This window comes from Misgurnus anguillicaudatus, unplaced genomic scaffold (genome assembly GCF_027580225.2).
Source record: "Misgurnus anguillicaudatus unplaced genomic scaffold, ASM2758022v2 HiC_scaffold_31, whole genome shotgun sequence".
NCBI lineage: Eukaryota > Metazoa > Chordata > Actinopteri > Cypriniformes > Cobitidae > Misgurnus > Misgurnus anguillicaudatus.
This window is the reverse complement of record NW_027395281.1, coordinates 2,177,786-2,201,635: the sequence shown is the minus strand read 5'-3', so window position 1 is coordinate 2,201,635 and position 23,850 is coordinate 2,177,786. Positions and strand designations below refer to the sequence as shown.

General features: G+C 36.6%; 1 protein-coding gene across 5 annotated transcripts in view; it reads left to right on the top strand.

Moving 5' to 3' along the window:
* Window positions 1-23,850, top strand: part of LOC141348951 (acid-sensing ion channel 1-like) — a 206,190-nt gene that overhangs the window by 16,208 nt on the left and 166,132 nt on the right. For 2 of the 5 annotated variants that reach the window (XM_073865240.1, XM_073865239.1), the window contains exons 1-2: window positions 2,402-3,597; window positions 23,058-23,253. In XM_073865240.1, the coding sequence (XP_073721341.1) occupies window positions 3,233-3,597; window positions 23,058-23,253 (561 nt within the window). In that variant the 5' untranslated portion in view covers window positions 2,402-3,232. Of the gene's footprint in view, window positions 1-2,401; window positions 3,598-15,852; window positions 15,949-23,057; window positions 23,254-23,850 lie in introns of those variants that run through there. The other 3 variants (XM_073865242.1, XM_073865244.1, XM_073865243.1) reach the window with 3 other exon arrangements.

Here is a 23,850-nt window from a genome sequence, read left to right as displayed (position 1 = left end):
ATTTCATTACCTGCACTTCCGTACGCCAGCCATTAAATCTGTTGCACGGTGCATCTGTGAATGCCCATTATGCAGCGAGCAGAGCAAGACGAGAGCTTTGGCAAAATCACAGCAGATGGTTCTGGAAAGAGCTGCATGCAGCCGTAGGATCCAAGACATTACCTGTACACTTTTAAAAGCTTTGTTCAGCAAGTGATCTGTGACATGCTCAGAGCAACGGACTATGTATTAACATAAAATAAATGCATGTGTAGGTCATGGGTTTGATCCTACGGAACATGCATACTGATAAAATGTGTACCTTGTAATTCGCTTTGGATAAAAATGTCAACCAAAGGCATGAATGTTAATAACTAAACTAATCTCTTGAAGGCCTGAGACTTGTACAGACGCAATTGTTATTTTTTTAGTCAAAGCACAGGCTGGTTTTACACAGCACATGTTAGCGGTCTGACAGATTTCTTTATTCACACAATGGTTGAGTACTCCATTGTTTTATGTGGCTTCATAAAAGTCAATATTGCATGTGTTGATAAATAAGGTTTATAGTGCCTGAACAATGTTTTATACAGCTACTTTTTAACAGGTCTATAGACTGCCCTTACATGTAAGATTTTATTTATAGGAATCTTCAGCCTTATACATCAGCACACCGGAAGAAATTGGTTTGAGACATACACCTATAGATGTCACATGAGAATATACATCTCTACATAGACCCTTTATCAACCCTGACCCTCACTTCAGGTGTCTGGTTTCATATTTTACATCCTCATAATGGATCAATAATCATCCAGATCATATTCAGACCATTTCCAAAAGTGATCCGGTTCACAAACAGCTGTTTACCTGGACAGGTTGTTCTGTATCTCTGCTCAGTGTAAAAGTTTGCGCACTGAAGTGGGTTCCTGAAAGTTGATCATCAGCTATGGGCAACATCGCCTCTTATTGATCAGATCTGTGACAGCGACACCCAGCGTTAACCGATACTCTCACGGCCGGGAATTAGAATGCATTCAGTGTAATTTCATGGGTGGATTCACTTTCACCTCTGGGCTGTGAGCTTCTTTAATAACACTCATCAGTACTTAACTACTAACTCATTTATCACTCCAACACCTTCTAGTCAGCAGGTCTGTCCATTCATATACACAGAATAACCACAGAGAATTGTTTCCATAGATGCCATGACATAACTAAATCTTTCTTAAAACATATGATTTATAGATATATAAAGATAGATAGATAGATAGATAGATAGATAGATAGATAGATAGATAGATAGATAGATAGATAGATAGATAGATAGATAGATAGATAGATGTAGACAGCCAAAGAGAGATAGATAGACAGACAGACAGATAAAAGTGTGTATGTATACACACTGAAATTCATTAGATTTACTAAATTTTTAAATTAAGTGGTTGGATTCAATTTATTTCAGCTAAATTTAAACAAAAGTTTTTTATTTTGTATTTTAAATTTTTTTTTTGTTTAAATCTAGCTTAAATAAATTGATTGCGAGAACTAATCTTAAAAAATTTGAGTAAATTGAATGAATATGAAAAGTTTAGTTGCAAAACGAGATAACTCAATTTTTAACATTTTAGTCAAAACATGTCTATTATTATGTTATCTTGTTATTATTTTGTTTTATGGTGCTACTTAGCTGTATTTTTTAAGTTTAAGGTTTAAATCAAAACAAACCAACTGCAGTTGAATTTAAATTAATTGGAATACACAACCAAAAAACGAGATTTCTGAAAAAAAAACGGAGTTATCTCGTTTTGCTACGAAACTCTTCCTATATATATATTTATAAAACACAAGTTTCTTGTAAATATATCATCTTGTCTTTTTCATGTCTTGTCTCAATCTGCTTGACAAATAATTGTAGACTCTAAAGTATAATTAAACAATTAAATCAATTAAATTTAAATGAATGAAAAATAATGAGAACACTTCACGTTAAGGTTAGGGTACAGTTACATTTCAAAAGTACATTAGTCAACATTAAATAACAATAAAAAAAGTTTAACATCGTTTATAGATGTTGATTTCAACATTTACTAATACGTTTTTAAATCAAATGTATCCGGTAAAATTAGTTAATGCACAATAAATAATTTTGCATTAACTAATATGTATATTACTTCATGTTAGCAGATACATAATGAAGATCCCACTGTGTGTTAGCAAAATAATAATACACAACACAAATAAAGAAAATATCGACTTTAAGAAAACAGATTGATTTATATTTCAAAATTGAATAATAACATAATAAAGTATACAAATATAATGCAAATAGCGTAACATAATATATACAAAAATAAAATTACATCCCCCTCCCTCCCTCTCTCTCTCTTTAGAGAGATGGTCTATAGGGCTATACAGAGTGATGGTGAGAGAGTCGCAGTGTGCAGTCCGTGGTTCTTCATGACACGCGCGTCTGCATCTACACCGGACGCACGAGGACTATATAACTCACAAAACGACACTTCAACCGACCCGGACAAGCGTACAGTACTGCGTTAATAACAGAGGGTGATGCCAACATCTGAAGATCCTCTGTGTCACCGTCACCACAACCCGAAACCCGATCCGACCGGGTCTGGCTTCATCCGACTGCTGTGTTTGGAGCGGACGATGTGAAGACATTTGCGTTCAACCGAGCGATGCGTTTCTCGCGTCCGTGCCAGCTGACGGGGACGCGTTCGAATCCATGACATCAGTTATACGGGGAAATAATTTTTAAAAGAGATTTTCAGAATACGAATAAATTGAATACACCGACATCTGCAACTTAAGATTTATTCCAGTGAAAATCACAAGGACTTCAGACGGACGAATAATCGCGCTTATTTCGCGAATATCTTAACTATTTGTATTTTTGCAAAAACTCTACTTTTGAACACACTGTTTTGATTTAATTTTTGTTCACCTGAAAGTGTTTTATGCTCTCACAAAGTAAAAATTAAATCAGATTTCACCTGGGGGAATCTACTTCTCTATTACAGATCAGGTACAAATATCTCTGTGGAGTAACAACAGAACTTTGTTTTACTTTATTCCACAGTGGTTGGAACTTACTAGAAAGCTGTGTTGACAGTCCTGCACAAGACTTGGTGGGATATTTGAACCCTCTACATCTGCCATTAGGTTCATCTATAAAGATCAACTGGCCATCTAAGCGTTTAATTCATAAAAACATCTTTAAACCTCCCAAACCATGGATCTCAAAACCGAATCAGATGATAACCTGGACTGTGAGCGTCCAGCATCCGTCGAGGCTTTTGCGAGCCGCTCCACGCTTCATGGCATCTCACACATGTTCAGTTATGAACGGCAATGTATTAAACGATGCCTCTGGATCATGTTTTTCATGGGCTCGCTGTCGTTCCTGCTGATCGTGTGCGTGGACCGCATCAAATTTTACTTCCAGTATCCCCACGTCACAAAGCTGGACGAAGTCACAGCACATAAGATGACGTTTCCCGCCGTGACCTTCTGCAACCTGAACTCTTTTCGCTTCAGCCGCGTCATGCGCAACGACCTGTATCACGCGGGCGAGCTGCTCGCGCTGCTGAACGGCAGGTGAGGTAAACACGCTGTAAGACACGGTAAATCAGTAAAATCATAAGAGGGATGTTTTAAAAACATATACAGAAAAAATATTTATAATTATGAGAGTAAGACGTTTATTAGCCTAATTCCAGTGGGAACCATTAACGCCAACGATTATTAAAGGTGGCCTTGACAAGTAAATGTGTTATGCTGGTTTCTCTTGCAAATTATTAGAAAACATTGAGGAAGAAACAGCAGGTGACTTTAGACATAGTTAAAAGGGTTAATAACAGAAATGCCCTTACGAAAATTAACCATGGTTTTACTACAGTTAAAACAAAAAAATATGTTTACTGTAGTAAAACCATGGTTTTGCTGATAGTAATCAATACACCAAAAAAACATGGTTACTACACTTTTACCACAATAAAACCATGGTTAAATTTCGTAAGTACAGGTAGGGTGACCATACATGCCATTCTTCCCGGATGCGTCCTGGCCAGGATTTCGGTGCGCCTTACGGAAGTCGTATTTGTTGACCGCATACGCCATTCAGTTACAAACATAAGACATACAATCGTAGTTTCATTCTTACCTTTAAAAGGTAAAGATTGCTTTTCTGCAATAATAATAATAATCCTCTATGACGTATGCAGTCGACAAATACGACTTCCGAACCCAAAATCCTGGCCAGGACGCGTCCGCGAAGAATGGCACGTATGGTCACCCTATGTACAGGTAACAGGGGCACGTTCAATCTCACACCGGTGCACAACGTTTTGCTACGGTTTCCGGGTTGAACGACATGTTTCCTGGAAACGGTGTGCAACGGAATGCAACAGGTTTTAGAAGCGTTTTCTCTTGTTTGGTGGGTGTGTCAGAAATGTCGGCCCAATCAGCGGCAAGATGTATAAAACCACACGGTAGTAAAGAGACAGCTCGCTCAATGGGGTTCAAGTTGGAATGTTGTCTTTCATTCTGGACGGCAAGGTCAGTGACTGTAACATTGAGGGTTTTTTACAGTATTAAACACACATTTATAACGATTTCATCAGGCTTCAGAAACATTTAAAAAAGAACACAAAGAATGGCCTCTCAGCTACCGTAGTTGCAACTCTTACGTCATCACAACAGGGCGTTCAACGCATCACCGTTTCTGTTTAATAAACGTTGTGCAACGTTTTGTCGGGGCTGAACGCAGCCCTGGTGTAATGCGGCGGCCATTTTGTTTGTTGACACGGCGTTGTTGTGCTGGCATGAGGAAATCTGTTCACAAATTGGTTTAGTTTTGCAAAACTTGGAACTTTTTAAAGTCTTTGGTAGCTTGGTAGGGTGGTTGGTTAGTCCTGTTTCAAAATTCAATTCATAAAACTAAAGAAATAAATGACGAATCTGAAAAATATAAGAAACACACTACAAGAAAGTATGTGTTAATTTTATTATGTCATTTAACATGTGTCAATTTGTGTTCAAATAAATAAAAAAGAGAACACACAATGTGTTAAAACAACACAAAATGTGTTGTTCCTATATTAACACAGAATGTGTTGTTTAACGCAACTGTCTTAAGAGTGCAGTTTATGTTTATTTTATTAATTTTTTTTACTTTATGGACACTTGTTTTTACTGTATACATGTCTAAGATTTTTCTGATAACATTGTTATTGTAAGATAAATTGTTAACACACATTGTCAAAGTGTAAAATATTATACGTACACTGTAAAAATAATGCAGCATTTTTGACAAATCAACATATATTTTGTTACTTTAACTTAACAAATTAAGTTAAACCATTCCAACTTGTTTTTATAAGTTATGTCAACCCCCACAGGTCAAAACTTAAAATAGTAGGTTGAATTGATTCGCAAAACCAAGTTGTTTTAACCTTATGCTGCTTTTTTACAGTGTAATGTTAACAATACACAGATTGTATACTTTATGTCACTAAGTGATGAATCGCTATGTTGTTTTCCTCACTTCTGTAAGTCATTTTGGATAAAAGCATTTGAAAAATGCCCAAATCTACTTCTGGTTGTTATGTGTCAGAACCTGGAGGCTTTCAGTAATCATCATTTAAAAGTTATGGCTTCAGACGTTAGGCTTCAGTGTATCTGTGAGGAGAATCGGATCGTTGACTTGCCGTTGGTAAATGAAAAATGATTTCATCGCCTCCGGTGTTGCGAATCCCGTGAGGGTTGAAGTGAATCATTATTGATTCGGTGTATAACTGATAACACCGTGCGTTGTGCTTGTGGCAAACTGCAGGCGTCAGAGCGACAGAAGTTCTGCTCAGAGTTTGGATTTCTTCTCTCAGGAGTACGACTGTCACTGTTTTTTGGTTTGGCTGTTGATCTCATTGAACACATCAGTGCTCTCTATCGACAGCACAATCTGTCTCTTTGCTTTTCAAATGTGGAAGTTTTGATTAATTGATGCTGTAGATTTTGACATTCAACAGCAGGTACACGCTTTGGTGATTGGATTGACGTTGTGTGCACACACACATGGTTTATTTTGTATATTGTAATTTATTGATATTACTGCTTTTGGTGGTTTGTTGAAGTAAGTATGTACAGATCTTGAGACATAAAGTCAGGATTTTGTTGAGGTCTGTCTAGTTCTTCAGATATAAGGTGTTTAAAGGGAATTTGAGTATGTTTGAGAGAGTTCTATGTTGCTAGCTTTGAGCTATCAAACATGAATTTAAAGAACATTAATTTCTTTTATTACTGGCAAACTCTTTATTTAATTGTTGAATGTCGCATTTAATGAGGTTGTCAGGAGACATTCCTAATTCTGTCCTTGTAAAAGCTATAAACAAATGAGTAACGGTCCTCTCAGTAAAATGGAGAATGTGAAATTTGCTATCATTTGCATAAAGTTGAAATGTTCTCAACTTTGTTGCATAGCTGAACACGCCCACTTCCTGTTGCCAATGGTAACTGTCACTTGTTTTCACTGCCTGAAGTCATCAAGTTTCCATTAAAATCACATAGCTTCACCGTTGCTAGTCACTGGCGGTGTGCACCACAGTTAGACCTGATATGGGGTCTCATTTATAAAGCGTGCCAGTTCCCACGCAAATGTTGTGATCTATAAAAAATAAAAACTTGACGAGAGAATGGGCTTGCATGGTGGAATCTAAGGAAGATTCACACTTGTAGGTGATCTGTGATTTATAAAGGGAATATTGGGTTTCATTCACTAATAATTGCGTACGTTTTTCGTATTTATACGCACACTTGTCACGAAATCTTTCCGCCTAATTCACAACATGTACGCACATGAATTTGTTTTTATACTTTTTTACGTTAGTGAATCTGGAGTGTTCTACATGAGCGGCCGTGTGCACAAGGTTGGTAATTTGCATAAAACACGCCCAAACCAGCGCCATATAAGGGTTTTTCGCAGAGCTGGTCCACAGAAAAATTTAGAACAGTTTGTTATAGAAGCAAAAGAGCTCGAAAAGAAATCTACGATTTTATTTATTATTGGTAAAGTTTCGTTTTGCTTTGCATTTTTTTTTTTTGGGAGGAAGCCAGTGCTGTCCACCGACCGGAGTAACCTTAAATATTGGATGCGTGAACAAATATGACATTTAATTACTATGACAGAAACGCGCATTTGTATCTAAAATAAAACAGACCAAGTGATTGACGTTTGGACTTCTCATTACATTTATGTGACGATTACATTAGGCATTAAGCAGACGCTTTCATATAAAGATTTAAAAAGTGAGGAAGGAAAGCGTGACGATTTGTCGTTACGTGCATCTTGTGTAGAAAAAAGTAGGCTATAATAATGTATAATATAATGTATATAATAATAATATAGACCATGTAATATATAATACAGAAAACATTATAATATAAAATATAATCATGTAAATTTTATATATCAACATTATTATAAACATTATAATTATAGCCTAGTATTTGATTTACGTGTACGTGATTATTGCGTACGAGTGGTTTTAGGTTTTCTTGAATTTTTGCGTACATTTAGAAGACAATTTGATACGAAAGTTTTTGTTGAATCACGATTGGTTCGTGAAAACATCCGTATGCACATCTCACAAACAAATTTGTGCGTATGCATGCTTAGTGAATGAGACTCATTGCTTTGCTTTATAAGTCTTAATATTTTTTAGGCATACGCCATTTTTGGCTTTTCGGCGCACGTAAACTTTTAGTAAGGATCCTACGCACAGTTTTATAAATGAGACCCCTGGTCTTCAGATAAAGTTAGTTAACTGTCCAAATGTGTTGTGGTGACAATGTGGTGACAATATGTGCCATTTTTCTGGGATGCGTCCTTGTCAGGATTGTCGCATTCTTCGACCTCCGGAGGATGCACCTGAAATCTTGGCCAGGACGTGTCCAGGAAAAATGGCACGTATTGCGAGTACTGAAGTTTGTGCTAACCACAAGTGTGTTGTCATACCATCTTGGTTCTTCTCAACAGGTTTTACAACAGATGAACAATCCAACACGCTTCATTTGTCTCCATCAGTCTTTAAAGGACGGATTTGATGCGTTAGGTTCCGATGGTCTTTTATTCTTGAAGCAATCAGGATGGCCAAATATCTGTGATATAAACATCTTCCGTCCCCACACACCCATTCACCTGAAATGGTCCCACAAAACACATCTGTCCACATAATTCTGCTTCAGCGCTCTCAAAAAGCAATTCCCTGTGCCGACCGGATATTTTTGGCCGATCGATCCAGAGTTCTGTTTTGCCTGAAGCCCGGCAAGAGAGAAGCGCTGCGACATATTATAATGTCACGAAAACAATCTCAATTTTCCTGAACCCCCACCACCTCTTTCGCTGTTTTCTTGAGTTTCAGAGACAGCTGCAGGAGTTTCACAACATCTCTGCGCTCTCAACGACGGCCCACGGTTTTCCACAACACACCAGAAATATGTATTCACATCTGGAGGTTTTATAGCCTGATCTCACGAAATTCGTGAGATGGCTAATTGGTATAACTTCCTATGAAGTTAAACGTACAAAAACAAACCAGTATGTTGTCCAGGCATGTCTGTTGTTTGAAAGAACTTAAAGAACTTCTCTGCTGACAAGCACAGCTTTAATAACATCACGATTCAGTCCAATCCTCATGTTTTGCTCTGACTCAGTCTTCTCATTTACTCTGAAATGCTTAACGGTGCAGAAGTTAAATATGTCACATTTTCGCCTGAAATACTAGCTTACTGTGCAGTGCGTACTCTAAACTGTCAACACTATGCATTATGGTAACCGATGCGAGGAATTAACTAACGTTCCCAATTATAAACATTTTAAACAGCTTTGTGCATCTTAAATACAGCAAGTTGAATGTTAAAGCGATTGACAGTCAAATGTTATAAATTCCAGCTGTAATTACTTCTGGCTCATTTGTCACACTAGGCAAGGACGGTCCAGTTAAGCGCATTGCATTGTGGGATGGAATATTTCTCCTTGCATGTGCATATTTTGCATACTATGCAGAGTATTTGTGCTGTAAGCTGCAGAAATAGTTTGACAAGTATGGTAGGGCAGTTTGGGTCTTACATATCGAAAACAGCTGTGTTTCTTATACAGTAACTTACTGTAATTTGCAGTTTTCTTGCTGTTGCCATGCGTGTCATGCGACTGCAGCTCTAAAGGGCCGGCAGACACGAGGCGAAGCGACCGGGAGCCACGGGGACTTCTGAGGGATTTGAAAGATGACAAGCGGAGGCAATTAACTGGTGTCTCATAAGCCACGTGATAAACAGGGATTTATCCTCGTGTAATTAGCTCTGTTTGTGAAAGCTCGCTGTTTTTGTGTTCACACACAGGACTCTCAGCGCTCACTGGTCTTTTGTCATTTTTCAAGGCCAAATTATAGACGGGTTCCAATGACGATTTGTGACACTTCAGACTCTGCAAGTAACAGTATTAAAATCAGAAGAACAGATGAGTCACGCTTCATGGGTCGTAGCGTTTATGAAGCGTCTTTTGTGTTATCGAATGTTACAGTGATTTGTTTGTTTGGATTTAATGTAATGTGTTTATCTCATTTTTCACAAGCATATTTTAAAGGTCCCGTTTTTTCTGTGTTTATGACGCTTTGATTGTGTTTACAGTGTGTTCATGTTTCATGTGATAAAAATGCTGTATTTTTCACACAATTCTTATCTATATAGCGCTGTTTTCAATGTCCTCAAAACGGTCTGATGTCTTCCTTGTTCCTCTGAAGTCCCTCCTTCAGAAATACGTATCCACTTCTGATTTTGTAGCTTGTTTAGTGCCTTTTGATTCGATAGCAGCTAGCTTGCCGTTAGCTTAGCTGGTGACTGACGTATTCCTGTGGGCGGAGTTTAGTTTAAAAACTGTTCTAGTGATGTCATTAAAGCAGGAAGTAGAGGGCTGTAGTCCATCGCCTGGCAGTGAACTTTGAGCTTTATCATTTTACAGCTATTATTTATGCAATTATAGCAACATTACACACTAACTAGGGTTTAAAAAATGGAAACAGAAAGACCGTGACCTTTAAAAAAAGTTACCAGCCAGCGTTAGTATTTTTTATTATTTTCACTAAAATTGTATGCCTTCCAGAAACATTTCTTCTTTAAATATAAAAACAACAACAACAACAACAAAAATGTTTCCTTCTATCTATATCTGTTTTACTTTGATCAAATATGGGTAGGTTTCTTCAAAAATAACACATTTTGAGCAATAAGCTGAGATAATTGCTTTATTCTAAAATACTTTTTTTAGAGATCAGATTCAGAGCGATAGTCAAAACATACACAGTTTTTACTGTTTTTATATTCATGGATACTTTAGTGTTTTATAAGCTGTGTAAGAGCGCCACCTAGCTAACTGCAGATAGCAGAAATATGGATTTTCATAAAAACTCTTCATTGGTAGGGAAAAAGTAAAATGTGAAGATCTATGAGATTGACTATGACTTGACAAACAACATTTTTCTCAGTGGAAGCTGCAATTCATATATTTTTTGAAAAGTAAACAAACACATTTAAAGCGCAAGTACCCCTAATTCACAATAGTACGTTTATAAAAAGGATTTTTAATTTGGTCAGGTGTAATTATGCAGGAAATGTCAGTTTGATTTCATTTGACTTAAACTCACCCTTAAAGGGCACCTATTATGGCCTTTTTACAAGATGTAGTATTACCGTGGGTTCACACCAGCCGAGTTTAAAGCGTCAAAATCACATCTACCGCGTCTAATTTGCCGCTTGAACATTTTGAGTTACTCGCTTCATTTGCACGTGAAATTCTAGTCATCGAGACATTCACACAGAAATTCAAGGGAGGGGCTTCTCCGCTCGCTTTCTTGAATCACGTAGAGCAAGCTCCTGATTGGTTAACGCTGCACGTTTTTCCGCAAAAGATCGAATTTTTTCAACTCGCACATTTGCCGTGGCAACATTTAATTTGCGCCGCACTAAATGCCTCATTCGCGCCGCAAGACCTCCAGACGCGCCTCAACGCGTCTTCACATTGACTTAACATTGAAATCACTTGCGCTTGACGCCTCTACTGCGGCTGGTCTGAACGCAGCATAAGTCCCAGGTTTTCCCAAAATGTGTCTGTGAAATTTCAGCTCAAAATATCCCACAGATTATTTACTATAGCATGTCCAAAATGCCCCTATTTGGGTGAGAGCAAAAACACGCTGTACCTTTAAATGCAAATGAGCTACAGTTCCTCACTTCCTTAAACAGCCAGTGAGCGTTTTCAGTTCAAACAGATCTGATTAATACACTCTGAGACAGTAATATCTAGTGGACAGAGTACAACTCACTGAGGGTGGAAACTATGATAATGCAGGACTGTGTGGGCGGGGCTTTATTAATGTGACCTCACATTGATAAGAGAATCAAAACGGCATGTCTAATGAGACTTTCATCGTAGGGTCGTTGTGTTCACACACCTTGTAAAAGTGGATTTTGTAAATAGGTGTTCTTTAAAAAAAAGGTTTGTGATTTTTGTTTAAAACCGATGGTGATAAAAAGGGAAAATTTACAAGTTACAGCAAAGTACCGTTTAATTGCAATAGCTTGAAAGTTATATGTGTAATTTAGAATATTTATATAATTTTATGTATAATTTTTTAATGTATAATTATCTAGGATTCTGTTTAAAACAAGGATCTGCATTCACAAATACACAAATACAGCAATATAGAGTTTTATTGAGCGACTGAAAAAGCCGTAATATTTTTAAAAAAGTGGATTTGTTCTCACACATGTAGTTACGTTAGTCTCTATCAAAGATTTCATGCACAACCAAACTGCATAATGGGAAAGAAATCACCTCCTGGGTTTATGTAAAACAAGCTGTTTGCTTCCAGAATAACAACAGCAATGTGCACGACCCCATCACTCACTTTAAATCCTTTGGAAACTGTTTTAGACTTTGCAAACACTCAGAGATAAAGCGCGCTAACAGCGCTGTATTTGTTGCGGTGTAAAGTTTAATCACGCTCGCAGAGACAGCTGTAATCTAAAAAGCCTGTTTGAAAAGAGAGAATAGTATTTATTAGACACGGCCACAGCGCTGAGAGATGAGGAAGATGGTCTGCCACATGTTATACCATCTACGGAAAATTAAAGTGCTTATGGTCAGTAATCCAATTGTGTCTTTCCCAAGACCACTTACACAGCGCCACGCCGATTACTGCAGGCAATATTAAAACCTCGCACACATACAGTCCCAGGGGATGAGATCGGGCACCACATACATACTCAGACCTGAGCATCTATAATGGCATCATCGGTCTGTACAGGAACCTTGAAGAATAACACAGCCATAGATGCACCCATCAATCAAAATGTAATAGATGTGGTGTTTTTGGTATTACAGTACATGTTGGGGTGGATGAAGAAATCTATATGGGTCTGTATTATTGTGTGTATTCACTGAAACTTTTTATTTCCTATAGCTCTCTCATTTTGGCTCGTGTGCATTAAACCATGTTGTCTTCAGATGTATTGTGGCACGTTTGACATTGATTGGTTAAACATTATTGGTTCTGTTGCATCACGTGAAGCGTTTAAATGTTTTGATGTGCAAACAAGCGTGAGATTGGAGAGCTACATGTTTACAGTGTTTTTACTGTACTGCTCAAGGCTGCTGGAAGTTGCACAAACTGCTTTACATTGTAAATTGTTTTCTTTGAAGCTCAGTCAGTGACAATATACGTTTTTTTTCAATGCTGCAATTTTGCCTCTTTATCGCCATCTCAGTTTGAAACATAAAACTGCAGGTTATTTTACTTATCTTTAAGTCAAATTATGTCAAACCGACATTATCTTTATTTTGTATATGGTGCCATTAAAACTAATTTCTCAAAGCGCTTAACATAAATAAAAAAGTAATATATGTAAAATAGGCATGGTGATAAAAAACACATAACATAAGTAAGTATAAAACAATGGAAGTAAAAATTAATAGAAGTACATAAAAGTAGTAAAAACAGTTAAGAGTAACAATTAGAAACTATAAAATAAACACATTAAGATACATTACATAAAAACCAAAAGAGACACTATAGAGTATAGACCGTTTCATCGGACGCGTCTGGATCCGAACTTTACTTCCGGTTTCGTTTTTTTAATGGTCTGACTAGTTGCTAAACTGATCTCTTGAACAAATGCCTTGGTTTCCTAGGTAATCTATGTGTTGCTTTTAGCTTGTTATATAAATAAACTACGTTTTAAGAACTTTGTTGTTATTTATTCTTAGCGGAGTTTACCGGAAGTTATGTGCGGAACACGACAGCCGCTTGCTTTTGTTGTTACTGCTGAAACCGTCTATATCACCCAAATGCTTCCTTAAAATAATAACATTATAACATTCGCTGTGAAATCATTCACGACTGCTTAACTTATTAATCATGATTGTAAGCTTTCTGCTTTAAGGGTCGTGTACACCAAAGCGCTTAAACATGGATGAAAATGCCAGGCAAACGTCGACTATAGGCGCTTGCCAGTTTTTTTTAGCTGAGCGCATTGGTTTCTATGATATTTGTCCCGCCCCTCAACCGCTGTGATTGGACTATCAAGTGAGAAGTGAACTCATTGATGAGTTTCACCCATAGACTGAAAAAAAATATTGACGACGCCCATTCGCTCTCTTCCATTGGTGAAAGTGAAGCCGGCAGTGTCCCGATACGGCACTGACATTTTGGGTCTTTGGTCTGCGCAGCCGCAATTTCGGGACCAGTCCTGCGCAATTAGTGAGCAGAAAGTAAAGCTACGAAATCAAGGCCCCGCCCTCGCAGAATGGCATATCACAGCTGTCAATCATGACATCACACCACCATTTTTATAGAATTAAATAACTAACTAAAAACAAACTTATTTTAAAAACAAACACTTCAATTGACATCAGCGTGATAAAAACCACAGTAAATGACAGAAACTAGCTTCAGAAAAAAAGATGATTGAAGTGTAACTAAATTGTTTAGTTGGTCTCAAGTCCCATTGAATCCCATTGAGGGCTTGTGCGGCACGCTTGGTTTCACCCAAATTTTAAGATTTTTCAACTAGCACAGAAAAACACAGCCAGTGCTTTGGTTTTCTTTTTGGGTTCTTTAAGAATAAAATACTCAAGCAGTAGTAGGTTTCATTTTCAAAAGATAGACTTTTATTAACCAGACAAATAAAAGCAGAGCAGTCCTGGTGAGCCATCCTGAACAAAACTAAAAGACCAACTGAAAACTTTTTCCCTGTACCACAGTATTTAAGCCTTGCTCGAACGCAATGCTTGACCTTTACTTTGACCTTAGCATATGTTTCTATACCCAAGGGTTTGTAACATGAAGAAACATATGGAATAGATCATACAGAAAAACATGGTGGTCACATTCCTGGGACTTTACCTCTTTTGTCCCTCACCATGTAGGCCTTTAACATGTTCTTTTTGAACAGACTGCAATGCATGCTGGTAATTTTTTTACACACACAATGATAAACTAAGTGATACATATAACTGGTTATATTCATATAAAAAACATAATGGTAAAGTAATATTATACTTAATTCCTTTATATTCGGGGGGAAAACGTGCTGTGCTTCCATTGGAAACAATTGAAAACACGCCCCCTTACAATTTTACCACAGATTTATATTATTTATTTGTGAAATATTATAAAAAATAGTCACAGATTGCAGCTTTAAGTTAAGTCTCTCTGTAGTCAATACTTTTATCAGTTTAAATGCATCTTTGAGCATATTCATGTAATTTCTTCATGTTTTAAACAGCTTGAATGTAACTCTACACCCTTGCCTCATTTCGTTTGCGCGTATTTACAAATATGCAAATTAATCCCCGCCTCTACTTAATTACACTGCTCCGACCATAGATATAAATAGGGCTGGGTATTGACAAGGGCCTCACGATACAACACGTATCACGATACATGGGACATGCTACAATGTATCACGGTATGATACAATACGTTGCACGCTGCAATACATTGCAATACTTTGTCTTTTTTTATTCAAAAATGTAAATGATTCTTAAAGCCAAAGTGCGTCCACAGGTCGGCTTTGAAAGCTGCAGGCGTTTTTAAATTTTCTGCCATTTTCTCACTCCCGCTAACTTCTGAGACATCGGCCGAATGGTCGTATAAGACAGACAAATGGACAGCGACAACTACAGCAGCAGCGGAGGAGGTTGTTTGACGCACACAGAGGGATTAGATTTTATTTAAATACCGATAGTAGAGATTGAAATATCGATCCCCATGCTGTGGAAAAATGTATCACGATAGTTAGCTCATATTTATATTTTTGCACAGCCCTAGATATAAATATGCAAATTAGTCCTTGCCTTTAAATCTTTCGCATCATTTTGAACCATAGATATATATGTATATAGATGCTACATTCTGCAGTTTCAGACCGAGGCGATTTCAAATCGTAGGAATGAGAAAATAGTCAGCAATGGTACTAAATGATGAATTTGCATACAGTTTATCTTTATCATATTAAAAACACCACAAAGACATGTAAACAACAATAAAAACTTAATTTTCACCACAGGGGGACTTTAAATGTAATGACTGTTTTTGTTTGCTGAGTTTCATTTATTGGAGCCTCAAGAACCTCCAATGAGCAGTGCTGTTAAAATAGCAATGTGATTATAAAGCAATACAGATGTGTAAACTGGTGTTACACTGATCTTACACACTGCAGTCAAACGCTCTGGTGTATGGCTGATATCTGTCATTCAGGCGTGACCCTCCTTTCTAAATAACTGTGTTCTTGCTCTCCAGCGTTTGGCACGAGAGCGGCGGTGAGGTAACGGCTCCCAGCAGGCGTTTAATAAGAGCCTGTAACAGGCCGACGGTGGAAATTCAATATTCTCTAAAGGTGAATAAATCAGGAATCTCAGCTCAGTGCCAGATCTCCATGTGTGCTTGCTTAGCACTGGAAATGACTCTTTATCCACAAGCAGAGATTGAAGTAGTGACGAGTAGCTTTAGGCTCGTGCTTTAAAAGTGAATTAACCTTGAGCTATGATCCACGTCACATAACTGTTGTCTCTGAAGTCAGATAGAGAAGGTGAAGTTTCTCCTGTCTGCTGTGGACCTGCTGGGTGAGGAACAAGAAGATATATTCACAAATAAAAATCATGTTAACCTTAACTTAGCTGGTTTTCAACTACAGGCCTTCTGCTTCTGTCAGGTGCCAACAGTCTCTCTGGGAATAGCTTTGAAGTCTCACAAGATTTGGGCCAAGAAACATGTCTTTAAAATGTATTTTTGGCCGTTGCTACTGTTATCGAGAGCAATGTGACATCATATGCTCATTTTCCAGCTCCCCTAGAGTTAAACATTTGATTCTTACCGTTTTGGAATCCATTCAGCTGATCTCCAGGTCTGGCGCTAACATTTTTAGCATAGCTTAGCACAATCCATTGAATCTGATTAGACCATTAGCATTGCGCTAAAAATAACCAAAGAGTTTCAATGCTTTTCCTATTTAAAACTTGACTCTTCTGTGGTTACATTGTGTACTACGGAAAATATCGAAACTCTTTGGTTAATTTTTAGCGTGATGCTAATGGTCTAATCAGATTTAATGGATTGTGCTAAGCTATTCTAAAAGTGCTAGCGCCTAGGGTGGCCAGATCCGCCGGACACGTCCCGAACATGTTTTCGGGTGTGTTCTCCGGAAGTCGCGTTGGTTGACCGCATACGTCATCAAGGTTTAATATTTCAGGTTCAATTTCATAAAAGCAACCGTTACATTTCAAAGTAAGAATGAAACTACAATGGTTGTTTAACTCTAGGGGAGCTGGAAAATTAGCATATTTTCAAAAAAGTGGACAGTCATTTTAAGAGGATTTTTTTGTTTAAAATCAATTAAATTTAAACGTCATTTGTTGTCACATAGGTTCCGGTAGTTCAAATGGTAGAGCATTGCATTAGCTGCACAAAAGGTCATGGGTTTGATCCCCAGGAAACACAAATATTGACAAAATGTATAGCTTGAATGCAAAATTATTAAAACCAACGTAACTACTGTATAAGTATGTGAAGTAAACTGCGTTTTTATGTTTTAAACAGAGATGGTGATAGAGAGGCAAACGTTCTGGATTGCGGCTTTAAAGTACAGTTTATCTGCAATATTCAAGTATTTTATAAAAAAAGATAAAACATTTAAAAATACACGGATGTGTTATTTTTTAAACACGTAACTTTTCATTAAATTCCTAATGGATAAAATGGTAAATGGACTGCATTTATATAGCGCTTTTAACAGACCTATGGCCATCCAAAGCGCTTTACAATTAGCCTCACATTCACCCATTCACACACTCATTCATACACCGATGGCGGTGTCAGCCATGCAAGGCGCCAGCCAGCTCATCGGGAGCAGCTGGGGTTAGATGTCTTGCTCAAGGACACCTCGACACTTGGTCCGGTGGAGCCGGGGATTGAACCACCAACCTTCCGGTTTGTAGACAACCTACATGAACCACTGAGCCACTGCCGCCCCTTAATAAAGAGCCCTTCTTTATTTAGTAATGTCCCGTTTCACACCGAAATACATCATTGCGAAAGTAAAACAGGTTGCGAACGGCGTTTCACGTTGACTTGAATAATGACGTGTCACATTCAAATTAAACGTGAAATAATTCAAAGCGGAGAAGATAAACAAAGGCACTTGTACAATTCCAGCTAATAAGATCTTCTTCAGGCGTGGAGATTTCTCTAGTTAATTGAAGTTATTTTCCCTGTTGTGATGATAAATGGCAGGTCGTCTTCTCAGTGAGACTACAGTATGCTGTTGTGAGCTCGTCCTGCTGTTACGGCAGATGTTATGCATGCAATGTATTTTGGTTATATTGACCATTCTTGTTGTTTGTGATGTTTTTGAGTGCCGTGTACTTTCTTCTTTCTTGTAATAATAACAGTCAATGCTTTTATAGAGTCACGTCTCACCTCTCTGGTCCCTGTATTAATGGTTTCATGCTGTGTGTTTCCATGACAAATCATTCAATGTGATGTTAGTACTAAGTGTGATATAAAGAAAAATAATTGGAGTTGCGTAATAGGTCTGTAATGTTGAATGTCGCAGAGATCACCTACTGTGAAATTATAACGGTCTTAGTTTAGTTTATTCTGGAACAATGTTGTGTCTCAGTAAAAGAAATGGCATTTATTAAATCACTCAAAACGTTCAGTTGCTTACAAATTGCTGTGTGTTTGTCAGCTGTTTTTTCTACACATTGTTAATATCGTTTTAATAAAATTGGCTAACTACAAACTTATAGACTTTCTCAGTTAATAAAGCTGCGTGCACTGCAGCAGAGCGATGCAATCTCATTCGTTTCAGTGAAAGCGACTTCTGAAACAAGCGACAACAGGAAGAGTGGGTGTGTCCAGCTACGCAAAACAAGTTGAGTTAAGTTAAAGTGTGAGTTTACGTCATACGCTTTTTGTCGGTTACTGAGAAGATGTTTACTTATTTGTTTAAAATTGTTACTTGACGGGTGACACATAGTGTCCCTTTCAATGACGTTGTGCATGTAGCATAATGCTAATACAATTTAATTTACATTTAATGCTATTAGCGCGGTTTCTTTGTTTAAAATTACCTTTCCTGCATTTATATCTCTTTTATTGGTCTTTTTCATGTAAGCTGCTGGAATATCTGGTTTGATACTGTAACAGTCATCTATCATCATTGTTGGGGAAAGTTACTTTTAAAAGTAATGCATTACAATATTAAGTTACTCCCACAAAAGTAACTAATTGCGTAACTTGGAAAGTAATGCTTACGTTACTTTGTAGTTACTTTTGCGTTACTTTTTCTTGGCTGAGGCTTGATCTCTTTCAGGCCTTGCAGGTGTTTTTATGACTGAAAAGTTTTGCTTTCAAAAATTGCTTTTTTATCATAAAAATGTCGAGCTCTAGCTTGCCGTCTCAGTTTTTGACTCAAACTGTTCCCACACAGGCGTGTACGCATAGAGTGCATAATGTGACTACGTTTAGTTTAATTCAATACATATTTTTTTTTAAATCAAATTAATTAAACTAAAAATAACTTGCATAAAAGTAACTCAATAAATTAATGTGTACATTTCAAAAGTAATGCGTTGCTTTATTCGTTACTTCAGAAAAGTAATATTATTACCTAATGCATGTTACTTGTAATGTGTTACCCCCAACACTGTCTAAGTAAAATTAGATTTTGTTATCATCATTCTACTTTGTACGTAAACTATTTATAATCTTACCGACAATTATTTTTCATTTAGTATTGCAACATACTAGCAACATCGTAAGGGCTCGTTATATTTGTGCGTAGGTCCTACGGCGAAGCAGCAACGGTGTAGGTTGCACGTTGGTTTTCATTTATACTTTTGCGTCGTTGTCCGCATCGACGTGCAAACACACGCAGGTAGGCAGTAACCACGCGTGTAACCACAGTAGCAGCGTGACCGTCAAAGAAGAAGCAGCTTAGCAAGTTAACCTATAAATGAAAAGGAAACAGCAACTTGTTGTGTATAATTTGAGAAGACCAGCAATGATGGAAGTAAATAAACAGCGACTTTTGTTACAGTTTGAGTTAAATCACTCCTCAACTTGGCTCATATTTGTTTTCACCGTCGCAAACGGAAATACCTATGACACAGTTTTTTTTAGTTGACGGGAGGGGTTCTAGTGGACCAATCACAGTGCTTGCGGCCCACATAGATCTGACGCACTGTTAAAAATTTTGCGAGGTGCACGTCAGGCTACGCAGAGCTACGCACAGGCTACGGATAACCTACGGCGTAGCTACGGTGGAGCTTACGCACGACTATAAATTGGGCTTTAGTTAAACAATTCATGCGAATGTGTTTTTATAATGCACTGATATTTGCTTTTTATTGTACGTTAATACGCTCAATTTAAATTTATACTACTAATATTATGATTTATAATAACATTAAATTCAGTAGCACAATAATAACCAATGATGTTTAACCCAGAATTGTTTTATTAATTTCTGATGTGTTGTACGTGATCTCATTACAGTATGTCACACGATGCATGTACTGTATCTCATAATTCATCTGTTGTCATAAATCTGCAGCGCTTCTGTTGTGTGAGGATGATATGACATGCTGGTGGTTTAATTGTAGGTTAATTGTTAGGTTAATTGTGTATCATTATGGGTGAAGTGTTTGCAGTTTTACTGTAATGTTTGGAGAGACAGGAGACACTTGAGTCATGTACTCTTCTACTGAAGCTCTTCTGCACCAACCAAACCCGTCTCTCTGATATATCAGTGTATTAATATGGCTCTGTGATTTTTCAATTTATACAGAATTAATAAAAAAATTAGAAAAGATAAAATAAGACGCGTTCCTCAAAAGTTGTAGCACAGTAAATGTATTCTTTGCTTGACTTCTCTGTGATCATGTCAATAGTATGCAGATTTAATCCTCCAGTAGAGTAGTATGATGAATAGAGTGCTAGTACTGACAGGACATGACATGAATGCAAGACTAATACCAGAAGATAATAAAGATAATACAGTTGAAAGACCTCACAAGAAGTCAAACCTGCACAGTTTGTTTCAGTACAGTATTTATACTGTATTTATATGAGTGCTTGTATTAATGTTAGATGTTTAATTTTACTGTAAAACGTCTCACACATGTTGATGATATCATAATAACAGCAGAGCGCTCACATGTAATGCAGTATCCATGAACAACATGAGCATCATTATTAATGGCTTTATTATAGATTTACATTTATTTTGATATTTTTATAGATTGAATGGTAACACTTTACAATAAGGTTGTATTTGTTAACATTAGTTAATGAATTAGCTAATAACATGAAACTAGCAATCATCAAAACTTCTTAAAATGACTTCATGTTAATTTCAGCATGACTGCTATTTTAGTTAATGCACTTAAAGAACATGAATCATTCTCTTAGCATTAACTCAAATATTCTGAGTTTTGTTCATTTTTTCTTTTTCTTTCATTCTTTTTTGTTTTTAAGTTATTTTTGTTCTGTCATTCATCTTTCTTCTGTTTTTCTTTCTGTCTTTTTCTTTCATTCTTTCTGTTGTTGTTTCTCTTTTTCATTCATTCATTCTTTCTTTTATTTGTTTTTCTTTCTTTCATTCTTTCATTTGTTCCTTCATTTGTCCTTTTATTCTTTCATTCTTCTTTCTTTCTTTCTTTTTTTCTTTCATTCCTTCATTCTTTCTTTTGTCCTTTTAATTTTTTATTTCCTTCATTCTTTCGTTCTTTCTTTATCTTCATCATTCTTTCGTTCTTTCTTTCCTTCATTCTTTTGTTCTTTATTTATTTATTTATTTTCTTTCTTTCTTTTGTCCTTACATTCTTTCTTTCATTCTTTCTTTCTGTCTTTCTTTAGTTCTTTTTCTTTTTTTCTTTCTTTTCTTCTTTCTTGCTTTCCTTCTTTAGTTCTTTCTGTCATTTGTTCTTTCATTCTTTCTTTCTTTTTTGTTTGTTTCTTTGATTCTTTTTTTGTTCTTTCTTTCTTTCAACCGTTTGTTCATTTGTTCGTTCTCTTTCTTTCGTTTTTCTTTCTTTCTTTCTTATGTTTGTTTGTTCTTTCTTTCTCTCCTTCCTTCCTTCCTTCCTTCCTTCCTGCCTTCCTTTCTTTTGTTTGTTTGTTCGTCAGTTCTTTCTTTAATTTGTTCTTTAATTTGTTCATTCTCTTTCTTTCTTTCTTTGTTTTATTCTTAAGTTTTTTCTTTCATTTGTTCTTTCTTTATTTCTTTCTTTTATCTTTCTTTCTTTCTTTCTTTATTTCTTTCTTTCATTTGTACTTTCTTTCTTTCTTTCCTTTCATCCCTCCGTCCTGCCTTCCTTCCTTTTGTTTGTTTGTTCGTTTGTTCTTTCATTCGTTTGTTCTTTCATTCGTTTGTTCATTTGTTCATTCCCTTTCTTTCTTTCTTTTATTCTTTTGTTCTTTCATTCTATTTTCTCTTCTTTCGTTTGTTCGTTCACTCATTCTTTCTTTTTTTATTTCTTTTACATTTCTTTCTTTCTTTCTTTCTTTCTTTCATTTGTTCTTTCTTTACTTTTTTCTTTTACCTTTCTTTCTTTCTTTCTTTCTTTCTTTCTTTCTTTCTTTCTTTCTTTCTTTCTTTCTTTCTTTCTTTCTTTCATTTGTTCTTTCTTTCTTGCTTTCTTTTCTTCCCTCCTTCCTGCCTTCCTTCCTTTCGTTTGTTTGTTCGTTTGTTCTTTCATTCGTTTGTTCATTTTCTTTCTTTTTTTCATTCTTTCTTTCTTTCTTTTATTCTTTTGTTCTTTCATTTTTTTCCTTTCTTTCATTCATTTGTTCATTAATTCATTCTTTCTTTCTTTATTTCTTTTCCCTTTCTTTCTTTTTTATTTTGTTTGTTCGTTCGCTCCTTCTTTCTTTCTTTCTTCTTTCTTTCTGTCTTTCATTCCCTCCTTCCTTCCTTCCTGCCTTCCTTCCTTTCGTTCATTTGTTCATCCGTTATTTTTCTTTCTTTCAATTTTTTTTCATACTTGCTTTTTTGTTTCTTTTGTTCTTTTGTTTTTATTCTTTTTCTTTCTTTCTTGTTTTTTTTCGTTCTTTCTTTTTATTTTTTTATTTCTTCCTTATTTTGTTTTTTCTTTTAGGTGTAATTGTCATGTAATACTATGTTTTCATGATAGAAATGTGTTTTATAGCATGTCTGTGGTACTTCTGTAAGTGTATTTTATGTCAATGTATTTCATAAATTTATTACTGTATGTTTCTTTTGTGTTCTTTTCAGAGCTTCACAATCCACATAATATACATTTAACTTGAAAAGACTTTAAATGCGAATCATAAATAAAATCTCAACACCAAATACTAAACATTTATTGCGCTGTGAGTCGCTTTGGATAAAAGATTCTGCCATCTAAGCAAATTCAACGATGACAGGTATTTCCATGTAGATGTTTGAACAGAAGTAAAATGTATGTGTTATATTCTCCTCAGGTATGAGATCCGGGACACACACCTGGTGGAAGAGAGCGTTCTCATGGCCCTAAAGGATAAAGCGGACTTCTCCAGCTTCAAGCCCCGCCCATTTAACATGCGCGAGTTCTACGACCGGACGGGTCACGACATTAAAGACATGCTCCTGTCCTGTTACTACAGAGGACTCGAATGCAGCGCTGAGGACTTCAGTGTGGTGAGGACATATTTAATCTAACCTCACTTTTATCTGCAGAGATGACTTCAACAAGTCTTTATTATAATGAAAGCAAGAATCCAATGTGAAAAAATGTTGCGGTAATTTCTTTTGATATCAGTCAACAAGCCAAAGATGTTTGCATTAGATTCTAGGTTCCTTTAATAATTTTTTTCTGTACGTCTATATAATTTATACATTCGACTGACTGTACTGTCTACATCTTCTGAGAAGTGCTTGTCACCCTCGGGTCATGCATTGAGTTCATGCAATTGTTCAGTCGATGGGGAATTGAGGTGAGCTTTGCGCACGTTGAGGCGACGGCGGCAGCGATGAGGGAAGATTATTTTTACCCGTGGGGTCATATCGATCTGATCCTCAGATAATACAGTAAAGAGCCTCACTTTAAAGATTCCTTTATTCCTGCGATGATCCGATGATAACGCCACCGGATCCGCTCTATCCGTCAGCTCTGGGTATCTGATTAATATCATCCACAGAGAGGAAGCTGTTTATATGCACACTGCTATATGACTTTGATCTGAGGATATTTTGCCTTTTTTGTGTATTCAAGCTCTGTAGTGTATAGTGTATTTG